This window comes from Dama dama, chromosome 19 (assembly GCF_033118175.1).
Source record: "Dama dama isolate Ldn47 chromosome 19, ASM3311817v1, whole genome shotgun sequence".
Lineage (NCBI taxonomy): Eukaryota > Metazoa > Chordata > Mammalia > Artiodactyla > Cervidae > Dama > Dama dama.
Window position 1 is genome coordinate 52,559,479 of NC_083699.1, and position 12,950 is coordinate 52,572,428.

General features: G+C 42.6%; 1 protein-coding gene across 1 annotated transcript in view; it reads left to right on the forward strand.

The window, feature by feature from the left end:
* The window catches only part of HCLS1 (hematopoietic cell-specific Lyn substrate 1), a 40,222-nt gene extending 27,562 nt beyond the window's left edge, over positions 1-12,660 (forward strand). The window contains exons 7-14 of the mRNA XM_061167062.1: positions 7,886-7,996; positions 8,858-8,913; positions 9,523-9,592; positions 10,186-10,397; positions 10,815-10,919; positions 11,447-11,672; positions 11,773-11,841; positions 12,043-12,660. Coding sequence (XP_061023045.1) covers positions 7,886-7,996; positions 8,858-8,913; positions 9,523-9,592; positions 10,186-10,397; positions 10,815-10,919; positions 11,447-11,672; positions 11,773-11,841; positions 12,043-12,179 — 986 coding nt within the window. The 3' untranslated portion in view covers positions 12,180-12,660. The remainder of the gene's footprint in view (positions 1-7,885; positions 7,997-8,857; positions 8,914-9,522; positions 9,593-10,185; positions 10,398-10,814; positions 10,920-11,446; positions 11,673-11,772; positions 11,842-12,042) is intronic.
* The last annotated feature ends 290 nt before the right edge of the window (positions 12,661-12,950 follow it).

Genomic DNA, 12,950 nt, shown 5'->3' on the forward strand with positions numbered 1-12,950 from the left:
TAGCCATTTTGACAATATTAATTCTTCCAATCCATGAACACGGTATGTTTCTCCATCTGTTTGTGTCCTCTTTGATTTCTTTCATCAGTGTTTTATAGTTTTCTATGTATAGGTCCTTTGTTTCTTTAGGTAGATATACTCCTAAGTATTTTATTCTTTTTGTTGCAGTGGTGAATGGTATTGTTTCCTTAATTTCTCTGTCTGTCTTTTCATTGTTAGTATATAGGAATGCAAGGGATTTCTGTGTGTTAATTTTATATCCTGCAACTTTACTATATTCATTGATTAGCTCTAGTAATTTTCTGGTAGAGTCTTTAGGGTTTTCTATGTAGAGGATCATGTCATCTGCAAACAGTGAGAGTTTTACTTCTTCTTTTCCTATCTGGATTCCTTTTACTTCTTTTTCTGCTCTGATTGCTGTGGCCAAAACTTCCAACACTATGTTGAATAGTAGTGGTGAGAGTGGGCACCCTTGTCTTGTTCCTGATTTCAGGGGAAATGCCTTCAATTTTTCACCATTGAGGATGATGCTTGCTGTGGGTTTGTCATCTATAGCTTTTATTATGTTGAGGTATGTTCCTTCTATTCCTGCTTTTTGGAGAGTTTTAATCATAAATGAGTGTTGAATTTTGTCAAAGGCTTTCTCTGCATCTATTGAGATAATCATATGGTTTTTATCTTTCAATTTGTTAATGTGGTGTATTACATTGATTGATTTGCGGATATTAAAGAATCCTTGCATTCCTGGGATAAAGCCCACTTGGTCATGGTGTATGATTTTTTTAATATGTTGTTGGATTCTGTTTGCTAGAATTTTGTTAAGGATTTTTGCATCTATGTTCATCAGTGATATTGGCCTGTAGTTTTCTTTTTTTGTGGCATCTTTGTCTGGTTTTGGAATTAGGGTGATGGTGGCCTCATAGAATGAGTTTGGAAGCTTACCTTCTTCTGCAATTTTCTGGAAGAGTTTGAGTAGGATAGGTGTTAGCTCTTCTCTAAATTTTTGGTAGAATTCAGCTGTGAAGCCATCTGGTCCTGGGCTTTTGTTTGCTGGAAGATTTTTGATGACAGTTTCGATTTCCTTGCTTGTGATGGGTCTGTTAAGATCTTCTATTTCTTCCTGGTTCAGTTTTGGAAAGTTATACTTTTCTAAGAATTTGTCCATTTCATCCAAGTTGTCCATTTTATTGGCATAGAGCTGCTGGTAGTAGTCTCTTATGATCCTTTGTATTTCAGTGTTGTCTGTTGTGATCTCTCCATTTTCATTTCTAATTTTGCTAATTTGGTTCTTCTCTCTTTGTTTCTTAATGAGTCTTGCTAATGGTTTGTCAATTTTGTTTATTTTTTCAAAAAACCAGCTTTTAGCTTTGTTGATTTTTGCTATGGTCTCTTTAGTTTCTTTTGCATTTATTTCTGCCCTGATTTTTAAGATTTCTTTCCTTCTGCTAACTCTGGGGTTCTTCATTTCTTCCTTCTCTAATTGCTTTAGGTGTAGAGTTAGGTTATTTAATTGGTTTTTTTCCTGTTTCTTGATGTAAGCCTGTAATGCTATGAACCTTCCCCTTAGCACTGCTTTTACAGTGTCCCATAGGTTTTGGGTTGTTGTGTTTTCATTTTCATTCATTTCTATACATATTTTGATTTCTTTTTTGATTTCTTCTATGATTTGTTGGTTATTCAGAAGCGTGTTATTTAGCCTCCATATGTTTGAAGTTTTAACAATTTTTTCCCTGTAATTGAGATCTAATCTTACTGCACTGTGGTCAGAAAAGATGACTGGAATGATTTCAGTTTTTTTGAATTTTCCAAGACCAGATTTATGGCCCAGGATGTAATCTATTCTGGAGAATGTTCCGTGTGCACTTGAGAAAAAGGTGAAGTTGATTGTTTTGGGGTGAAATGTCCTATAGATATCAATTAGGTCTAGCTGGTCCATTGTGTCATTTAAGGTTTGTGTTTCCTTGTTAATTTTCTGTTTAGTTGATCTATCCATAGTTGTGAGTGGGGTATTAAAGTCTCCCACTATTATTGTGTTACTATTAATTTCCTCTTTCATACTCGTTAGCGTTTGCCGTACATATTGCGGTGCTCCTATGTTGGGTGCATATATATTTATAATTGTTATATCTTCTTTTTTGATTGATCCTTTGATCATTATGTAGTGTCCTTCTTTGTCTCTTTTCACTTCCTTTATTTGAAAGTCTATTTTATCTGATATGAGTATTGCGACTCCTGCTTTCTTTAGGTCTCCGTTTGCATGAAATATTTTTTTACAGCCCTTCACTTTTAGTCTGTATGTGTCTCTTGTTTTGAGGTGGGTCTCTTGTAGACAGCATATATAGGGGTCTTGTTTTTGTATCCATTCAGCCAATCTTTGTCTTTTGGTTGGGGCATTCAACCCATTTACATTTAGGGTAATTATTGATAGGTGTGGTCCCGTTGCCATTTACTTTGTTGTTTTGGGTTCACGTTTGTACAACCTTTCTGCATTTCCTGTCTAGAGAAGATCCTTTAGCATTTCTTGAAGAGCTGGTTTGGTGGTGCTGAATTCTCTCAGCTTTTGCTTATCTGTAAAGCTTTTGAATTCTCCTTCATATCTGAATGAGATCCTTGCTGGATACAGTAATCTAGGTTGTAGGTTATTCTCTTTCATTACTTTCAGTACGTCCTGCCATTCCCTTCTGGCCTGGAGGGTTTCTATTGATAGATCAGCTGTTATCCTTATGGGAATCCCTTTGTGTGTTATTTGTTGTTTTTCCCTTGCTGCTTTTAATATTTGTTCTTTGTGTTTGATCTTTGTTAATTTGATTAATATGTGTCTTGGGGTGTTTCGCCTTGGGTTTATCCTGTTTGGGACTCTCTGGGTTTCTTGGACTTGGGTGGCTGTTTCCTTCCCCATTTTAGGGAAGTTTTCAGCTATTATCTCCTCGAGTATTTTCTCATGGCCTTTCTTTTTGTCTTCTTCTTCTGGAACTCCTATGATTCGAATGTTGGGGCGTTTCACAGTGTCCCAGAGGTCCCTGAGGTTGTCCTCATTTCTTTTGATCCTTTTTTCTTTTTTCCTCTCTGCTTCATTTATTTCCACCATTTTATCTTCTACCTCACTTATCCTATCTTCTGCCTCCGTTATTCTACTCTTGGTTCCCTCCAAAGTGTTTTTGATCTCATTCATTGCATTATTCATTTGTAATTGACTCTTTTTTATTTCTTCTAGGTCTTTATTAAACAGTTCTTGAATCTTTTCAATCTTTGTTTCCAGGCTATTTATCTGTAACTCCATTTTGTTTTCAAGATTTTGGATCATTTTTATTATCATTATTCTAAATTCTTTTTCAGGTAGATTCCCTATCTCCTCCTCTTTTGTTTGACTTGGTGGGCATTTTTCATGTTCCTTTACTTGTTGGGTATTTCTTTGCCTTTTCATCTTGTTTAGATTGCTGTATCTGGAGTGGGCTTTCTGTATTCTGGAGGTCTGTGGTTCCTTTTTGTAGTGGAGGATTAACCCAGTGGGTGGGGTTAGAGGATTGGCTTGTCGAGATTTCCTGGTTAGGGAAGCTTGCGTCAGTGTTCTGGTGCGTGGAACTTGATTTCTTCTCTTTGGAGAGCAATGGAGTGCCCAGTAATGAGTTTTGAGATGGGTCTATGTGTTAGGTGTGACCTTGGGCAGCCTGTATATTGATGTTCAGGGCTATGTTCCTGCGTTGCTGGAGAATTTGCATGGTATGTCTTGCTCTAAAACTTATTGGCTCTTGTGTGGTGGTTGGTTTCAGTGTAGGTATGGAGGCTTTTGGACAGTCACTTATTACTTAAAGTTCCTTGTAGTCAGGAGTTTTCTGGTGTTCTCAGGTTTTGGGCTTAAGTCTCCTGCCTCTGGATTTCAGTTTTATTCTTCCTGTAGTCTCAGGACTTCTCCAACTATACAGCCCTGATAAGAAAACGTCTAGGTTAATGGCTAAAAGATTCTCCCCCGTTAGGGACACCCAGAGAGGTTCACAGAATCACATGAAGAAGAGGAGAGGGAGGAGGGAGATAGAGATGAACAGGAGGAGAAAAAAAGGGGGACTCAAGAGGAGAGAGACAGATCTACGCAGCTCTCTGTTCCCAGAATGTTCTCCGTAGCCCAGTCACCTACAAAGATTCACAGAATTGGATTGGGAAGAGAAGGGGAAAGGAGGAAATAGAGGTGTTCTGAGGTAGAAAACAGAGAGTCAAGATTGGGAGAGAATAATCTTCGGTTTAAAAATAGGGCTTCTCTTCTTTTTTTTTTTTGTAAGGTTATAGTGTATTGAAAATGAAAATTAAGGAGTAGTAGAGGAGTACTAGAGGACTTTAAAAGAAATAAGAGAAAAAGAAAAATAGAAAATAGAAGAGAAAAAGGAAAGAAAAAAAAAAGAAAGAAAAAGAAAAAAAAGAAAAAAAAATTTTTTTTTTCCCTCTAATTAAAAAATCGTAAAAGTCTATGGAAATGAAAGTTAAGGAGTAATGGGGGAGTAATAGGGGATTTTAAAGGAAAATAAAAGAGAAAAACTAAAAAAGAAAAAAAAGAAAAAAATTTTAAAAATAAAAAATAAAAATAAAAAAAGAGAAAAAAGTAAAATTATATCTAGGAGTTTCTCTGGAGCTGTTGCGGTCAGTGTGGGTTCGGCTCAGTTTCAGATAGCTCCTCGTTCCAGCTTACGCTTCTCGATATCTACAGGCTCCTCCGGTGTAGTCAATGTTTCCTAGAGGGATTTTAATCTGTTGCACCAGTCCCTTCTGAAGCGGTTCCCTTTGTTTATTTGGCTTCTGTTTGCCGGTCTCTTCAGAGCCTCATTTCCGCCCTGACACAGGCGGGCGGAGGTGGACTCTTATTCAGGTAGCTAGTTCCGTCGCTCCGCGGGGAGGGGCTTGCGCTGCCGGGAGGGGTTGTCGCTGTGGTGATGGGCTTGCGCCGCTGGGACAGGCTGGCGCTGCCGGGAGGGGCCGACGCTGCCCTCTCCGTCTGTGCCGCTCAGGCTTCCGGCTGTTCTATATGGAGTGCGCCCCGCGCTGCGCGAGGTTCCAGCCCTCGGGTGTTCCACAAAAGCGCGGAAGGAAAAGCTGCGCTTGCTCTCTGTGCCTTCCCCGTCAGAGCGGTCCAGGCAGCAAGGGGCTTGGTGGGCGCACTCTCCCCAGGTGTGGCGCGCCCCCTCCCTTCCGCGGACCCAGTCTCAGTTTCCGCTGGCGCCAGTCGGGTGCGCGCCTTCTGCCCTTCGCGTCCCCAGCCCCAGTCCCCGCCCGCGCCGGTCGGGTGCCTGCGCCCTGTGTCTCGCCGCGACCTTCCCCTCCCCCATGCCTCCTGCCTCCGGCGGGGCTGGGCCGGTCCGCAGCCTGCGAGCTCCTCTCTGGACCCTCTCGGTCTCTTTGTTCTGCGAACGGCCGGCAGTGTGTTCGGGCCGGTTAATTTACTCTCTCTCTTTTGGTCTCCCACAGTTCAAGTTGGCAACTCACAGAAGCTCCCTCCGATTGTCCTCACAGAAGCTCCCTCCGATTGTCCTCAGGGCACTCAGGCCCGGACCCTACCCCAAGCAATGCCGCCTAAGAGCTCCCGGGACGGATCTCCGTCCTTAGCTCTTTTGTCTCACTTTTTATCTTTTATATTTTGTCCTACCTCCTTTCGAAGACAATGGGCTGCTTTTCTGGGCGCCTGATGACCTCAGCTAGCGATCAGAAGTTGTTTTGCGAAGTTTGCTCTGTGTTCAGTTATTCTTTTGATGAATTTGTAGGAGAGAAAGTGGTCTCCCCGTCCTACTCCTCCGCCATCTTGGCTTCTCTCTCTGGTTTTTTTTCTTATTATGGTAATGTATGCTTTTCAAGGACATTTTCCATTTTATCTATATTTTCAAATATATTGGTATAAATTCATTTATAGTATACCCTTATTTTTTTTCAACCTCTGTAAGATCTATAAGTGACATGTTCACTTTTACTACTGATATTAATTTGTAGTTTTTTCTTTTTAACTATTTTGCTAGAGGTTCTTTACTATTATTTATTGTTAATTTCAAAGAAGTATCTTTTGACTTTGCTCATTTTCTCCGTTGTTTACTTGTTTTTAAAATTTTATTGAATTCTACTTTTCAGTATTTTTTTTCTTTCATTTTAATGTGGGTTTAGTTTGTTCTTTCTTGTTAAGGTAGAAACTTAGAAAATTGATTTTAAACCTTTGCTTACTTCATGGGTACTTAAGTGTGTGTGTGCTAAGTCACTTCAGTCGTGTCTGACTCTATGCAACCCTATGTGCAACCTATGCAACCCTATGGCCATACCCTGCCAGGCTCCTCTGTCTTCAGGATTCTCCAGGAAAGAACACTGGAGTGGGTTGCCATGCCCTTCTCCAGGGGATCTTCCCAACCTAGGGACTGAATGTCTCTTACGTCTCCTGCGTTGGCAGGCAGGTTTTTTTTTGCCACTAGTGCCACCTGGGAAACACCTGTTTTTGCTACATTCCACAATGTTATATATATTTTAATTTTTATTCAGTTCAAAATATTAATTTCCTTTTCATTTCTTCTTTGCTCGATGAGTCATTTAAAAGTATAATTGCTCATTTTAAAGGTACTTGGGAAATTTTCTTATTTTATTGTTATGAACTTCTAGTTTAATTCTATTATAATCAGAGAATATGATATCTCATATTCCAATCTCTTGAAATGAACTGAAACTTTTTATATGAACAAGTATGTGGTCTATCTTGGTGGATGGTATATGTGCATAGAAAAAATGTATATCATGAAGTTTGGGGATGCAATATTCTATAAATGTCAGTTAGGTCTTGTTAATAATGTTGTTTGGCACTTCTCTAATAGATCCTTTTTGTCTAAATTTTTTATTAATAATGAGAAAAGAGTTAAAATTTTTGACTATGGTCATAGATTTGTCTCTTTATCTTTCTGCTTTGTTTCATGAATTTTGATTCTGATAATTTTGATTCATCATATTTAATCCTGATGAAGGACAAATTGCCCTTTTATCATTAAGTCTCTTATAATGCATTTTGTCTTGAAGTCCACTTTGTCTCATATTCATGTCATCTTTCTGATGCTTACTCTTTCTGTGGTATATATTTTCCTATATCAGTATTCAATTAATTTCTCAGCTTAGAATTTCTGTATAATATAAGTAGTATGAAACTGGATATTTGTATCTCACACATTCAGGTGCAGGCTTGGAGCTTACAAATCTCATAGGTAAAATCTTCTCCAAATGCTAAAAAACTAAAGTTCCTCTTACCATTTCCCTGGACAAGTAGTAGACTTTTTCTAGAATTACTTTATAGAAGTGGGCAGAGCCTTACCTTCTTGCTCCAGCGACCTGTTCTTGTATAGAAACTAGAACCTCAGACCCTACATCCTATTCCCCAGGTACTAAATTTGTGACTGAAAACAGCTTGGGTTTTCTGTGTCAGCTCATAATTACCATTATATCTACTATTTTGATTCATCTGTTTGTTTCTGGAGCCAGGAATTTTTTCTTATTTTCTTTTGAGATTCACTATTTTTTTAAAAAAAAAGATCATTATGTCTTTCTCCAATTACCAAGTGTTTGCATAGAGTTAGGGAAAGGCAAGTAGTTCACGTGCATCTGTCTTTTTTTTCTAGATGTCTCTCCTTACACTCTGTATTTTCTCCTTCTTTGAAGAAGGGAAAAAATTGAAATAATCTTCTATCTTGGGATGGAAGTGAGGAAGAGTGAACACTCTTGAATTAAAATTTCCGAAGGGTAGCTTAGAACTCCATTTCTCTTTGATTCGGGCCCTGCTGTCTTCCCAGGCCCCATCGCCCTGCACCCACCCCTCCTGATGCCTCTTCCACACACTTTCCCATGGACTGAGAGTAGGCTCTCACAATTGCTCCTTCCACCGTAGATTACTCTCGTGGCTTTGGTGGCCGTTATGGGATAGAGAAGGATAAACGGGACAAGGCAGCTCTCGGATATGACTACAAGGGAGAAACAGAGAAACATGAATCCCAGAGAGGTGAGTTGGGGCTGGAGAGGAGGGAAGCCATAGGATATGTGGAGCCCTCCTTCTATATGTCCTGAAAGTTGACACAGAGGACCCAGAATATGAGGTATGCAGGAAGTGGTAGGGTGAAGAGTATGTGTTACATGTATGGGGGTAGGTTGGGGGTAGACCCATAGGGATGGAGAGGAGAACAGCAAGCTTAACAGCAGGACTCAGGAAGGTGACCAAAGAGAAGGGGTCATTGAGGAATGGATGAAGACGGACGGGTTGGGTGATGGCAAGAGTGTGATTTGGCTGTGAGTCTTAGAGGCCCCTCTACTTCACAGAGAGAGCCTTCTTCCCTGGGACACATAGAGGATGGCTGGGGGAGGGGGCTCACTTTAATTTTTTTTTTCTATTTTTTTAAATTTAAATTAAATTTTTTTTTTTTACAATATTGTGCTGGTTTCTGCCATACAACAATGCAAATCAGCCATAATTATCCATATATCCCCTCCCTCCCCTCCCCTCATCCCATCCCTCCAGGTTATCACAGAGTGCCTGGGCTCCCTATGCTACACAGCAACTTCTCACTTTAATTTTTCCTGTTTATTCCTTTATATTTTCCCCTTTTCTGCCACTTTTCTCTTTTTTGTTTCTCTCTTCCCATGTCTCATATCTCCATTCTCTCCCAGGTGTTTTTTTCCCCCATCCTTTTTCATCTTTTCCCACCCATTCCTCTCTCTCTCCCCTGACTTTCACACTTCCTCATCGATCTCTCTGTTTTCCTCATTCCTGTCTTCTGGTCCTCCTTCCCACTGCTCCTACTCCCTGTTCCCATACGTTTCTAGCATTTAACTCCTCTTGTGACTCTCAGACCTTTCCATCCTGCAGATTATGCCAAGGGCTTTGGCGGGCAGTATGGCATCCAAAAGGACCGTGTGGATAAGGTAAAGCACCAGAACACCAGTGTCTTGGGAAGAGTTCCCTGAAGTATGTGGAGAAAAGTGAGAGGCAAAGTGGGTAAAAGGATGAGCAAAGCTAGGTGTGCTGCACTGTCCTCCTGCTCTTCCCATTGACTGCCCTCAGCATCTAATGGGTATGTCTTCCGAAGCCTTTATCAAGGAGAGTGAGGAGGCAGAGAGAGACAGGGATGCAGACAAACTCCAGGAAAAGTGTTTAAAATTTCATTGATTGCTTGGTATTGATTAACTCAGTCAATAATCTAGCCCCACTCCATTCAGTCTTTCCCTCCACCTCTTCATGTACTGCATATACTTCATACACTCCTGCATTCCAGGCAACTGGACTTAAAAGATGTGAGGTTCCAGGAACATTGAGCTTTTTTAAAGGGAGAGCTAGTCCTACAAGCCTAGAACTTCTTTACCTATCTCTCTGATGCAAAACAACAATATTTGAATACCCTGTCTAATGACTACTGAGCATCAAAAGTTTAGGGAGCCCTCCTATAGTGGCCCCAATCCCTGATACTGACCCAGAGGTCATTACCACTCTCTTCCCTCTCCCCACCACTACACATACTATTCTTCTACCTGCAGAGTGCTGTTGGCTTCAATGAAATGGAGGCCCCAACCACAGCTTACAAGAAGACAACACCCATAGAGGCTGGTGAGTTTTAATTCCCTCTCTCTGTGCTCTCAATCTCCTCTGCCTTCTCATTCTTTTTTTCTTCCTAGACTACCTACTCCAAGAATTTAACTACCTAGGTTAGCTGAGGTAGACTTGACCCCTATCCTCATATTCCCAGATTCTCTCTCCTAGAAAAAATTAGGTTAGGTGGATATCTGAGTGACACTGGGGAAGAAACTGTATGTAGAGAACACAGGGGTGGGGGGAGCCATTTGGGAAGAACACAAAGGGAAAGGAGCTTTGGATGGGGGACGGTGGTTAGATGGTGGCCTGAGGGCATATAGATTTAAGAAATGTGGACAAGGAAGGATGCAGGTTAGGGGACCAAGCCTTAGAAGCTGAGTAAGAGTCTGAGATCATATAGTCTGGCTATGTGAAAGTCCAAGCTTCAGGGCTACCTTATCTTCCTCTAAGCCCCTTGTTCCTTCATTAATACCTCTTTATCTCCCTTTCCATGAGTCCCTTCTCGATTTCCTCTTCTTCTGGACATTTAACTGACTCCTCTTCTTTCCAGTGCTACTCTCCTACCTCCGTCCCAAGACAACCCTAATTTTTCTTGACTGTGTCTGTAGCTTCTAGTGGTGCCCGTGGGCTGAAGGCAAAATTTGAGTCCATGGCAGAGGAGAAGAGGAAGCGGGAGGAAGAGGAGAAGGCACAACAGATGGCCAGGCAGCAACAGGAGAGAAAGGCCTTGGTAAAGATGAGCCACGAGGTTCAGCAACCAGTGGCCACTAGGGAAGAGCCGGCGGTGCCAGCCCCATTGCCTAAGAAAATCTCCTCAGAGGTAAGTGCTTGGCCCTCCAGGATCCACATCCAGCATTCTTTGCCCAGACAGGAGCCTAAGGGGTCTGTATCCTTAGTAAAAAGTAAGACCCAGGACTCCTCTGTGTTAGCAAAATCTACAGTTGTTATCCTTGTCTTCGGAAGATTTCAATCTAATTGTGTAATTAAGCTTCATATATACATACAAGAATGCTCAGTGGAAAAATACCCCAAGATTAACATAGTTCAACAGAAGATAGGTCACCAGGCAGTGCAGTCAGTTACTGCTGCAAGAACAAGAGGAAGGAGCTGTCATTTCAGGTTGGAGTCCATCTTGAGGAATGATAGATGTGACTTGGCAGAGACAGGAAGGGGTATTCTAGTACAAGAGAGAAGATAAAGTTTCTTGCTCACTGAAGAGATGCTTCATCCTTCACAGGCCTGGCCTCCAGCAGGGAGTTGTCCATCATCAGAGCCTGGGCCTGTGAGAACCAATAGGGAACAACCGGTACCTGCCCTGCCCCCAAGGCAGGATCCCCCAGAGGTAAGCAGACTGCCCTCCAAAGATCTGCACCTTTCCCATCTCCTCATGTCCTAGTGGGTGGACACAGCCCTGCAGGCTGATCAAACACCCTGGTTTGCCTGGGGCTATCCTGACCTTAGCACTGGAAGTCTTATATTCTGGGAAATCACCCAGTCCTGGGCAGACTAGGACAGTTAGTCATCCTAGCTGTCATCTTTTCTCCTTTTAGATTTTGCTTCAGTGTTTTCCCGGTCTTCCAAGGAATCTGACTCATTTTCCATTTCTTTCTCCTTATACCTTTTACATTCCCCTTCTACTAATATCATCTGTTGGTAGGTGTTTTGAGTGGATGGATATGGGAGGAGGTTGAAGAAGGAAGAGGGGTGAGAGACTGTGTTCCCTAGGAGAGGCTGTTAGAAGGAGCCAGAAATGGACATGGAAGTGGAAGCATGTGGATGGAAGGGTCTTAGCAGTCCTCCATTGGGAAATTTTGGAGAGGCAGCTCCTGGTGAACAGAAGTCACCTTGCTTCATACTGTCTCTTCTCAGGACAATGAGGAGGCCCCAGCTCTGCCCCCCAGGACTCCAGAAGTCTTCCAGCTGCAGGAAGAGCCAGTGTATGAAGCAGCACCTGAGCCCGAGCCTGAGCCTGAACCCGAGCCTGAGAATGACTATGAGGATGTTGAGGAGATAGACAGACATGAGCAGGATGAGGAAGCGGACTATGAGGATGTACTTGAGCCTGAGGATCCCTCTTTTTCCTCCACTCTGGCTGGTGAGTGGTGGGGCAGAAGAATTCCCCCATTACATGGAAGAACCTGTCTGTTTTCCTTCTCCATGTTGGTAAGACCATGTTCATATTTCTCACTGTGCAGGATCATCAGGCCACCCAGCTGGGGCTGGAGCTGGGATCTCAGCTGTAGCCCTGTATGATTACCAAGGAGGTAGGTTGGGAGTGGTCTGAGGGGTCTGGTGCCTGGAGCCCCTTGATACATGAGAGGTGGGTGGATTGTGTGGGTCAGAATAGGGCCCCAGACTTGGCATCAAGGGCAGGCCTCTTTCCCTTCCTGAGGTTTAAAGAGGGGGCACAGGGGTGGAGGGATTCTTGCCTGACCATCCTAATAGTCTGTCAATTTTCTCCACAGAGGGAAGTGATGAGATTTCCTTTGACCCAGATGATGTCATCACTGACATTGAGATGGTGGATGAGGGCTGGTGGCGGGGACGTTGCCACGGCCACTTTGGACTCTTCCCTGCAAATTATGTCAAGCTCCTCCAGTAACTGTTCCTGTCTTCTTTCTGCACTGTAACTTCGCATGTCCCCAGTGGCTCTGCCTCCAGATGCTCTCCATTTCTGCTGCAAGTGTCTGAGAGAATGTCATGAATTGCCTGAAGTTCTAGACAGACTTCCCTTTCCCTCTCCATTAGGGTTGGGAGCAGAGACAGCATGAAGAAGGGGGTCTCCTTCCCCTTGATGTCTTCTTTATCCTGGATACCCAGGATGATCTCAGGGATGTTTATCTTGTGGTCCCGCCTCCTTCCCCAGGAGTGACCCCTCTAACCCATACCCCTAACTCTACTTTCCTTTGCGAGTGCTTCCTGGTCTGAGCTTCCTGGTCTGTCTGCATGACAAGGTATGTCTGTATTTCCTAGTTTTCCTACGTGTGTTGTTTTCTCAGTTTCCTTCCCTGCAGAGATATCTCTGACTCTTCTCTCTGATCGGTCCTAAATTGGAAATAAAGTGGGACTATGGCTCACCTCTATTCTGAGGTAAATAGTACTTTTATGCGGCCTTCAATGACCCTCTCTCATTACAGGTAGAGGGAATTTTCCTTCCCTCTTTCGCATATTCAGAAAAATCCTTCCAACCACCATTCATCACTCTGTACCCTGGTGTCAAGGTCCGTGCCTTTTCCTTAGACTATACTGATATCCAGTCCAAAAACAGATGGGCCTGGGGAATGGCAGTTAGGTTGGGAAACAGAGGCCAGGAAGGGTCTACATTAAGCAGTTCAACTTCTATTGGCTTCTGCAGTTGTGAGAGGTCAGCCAC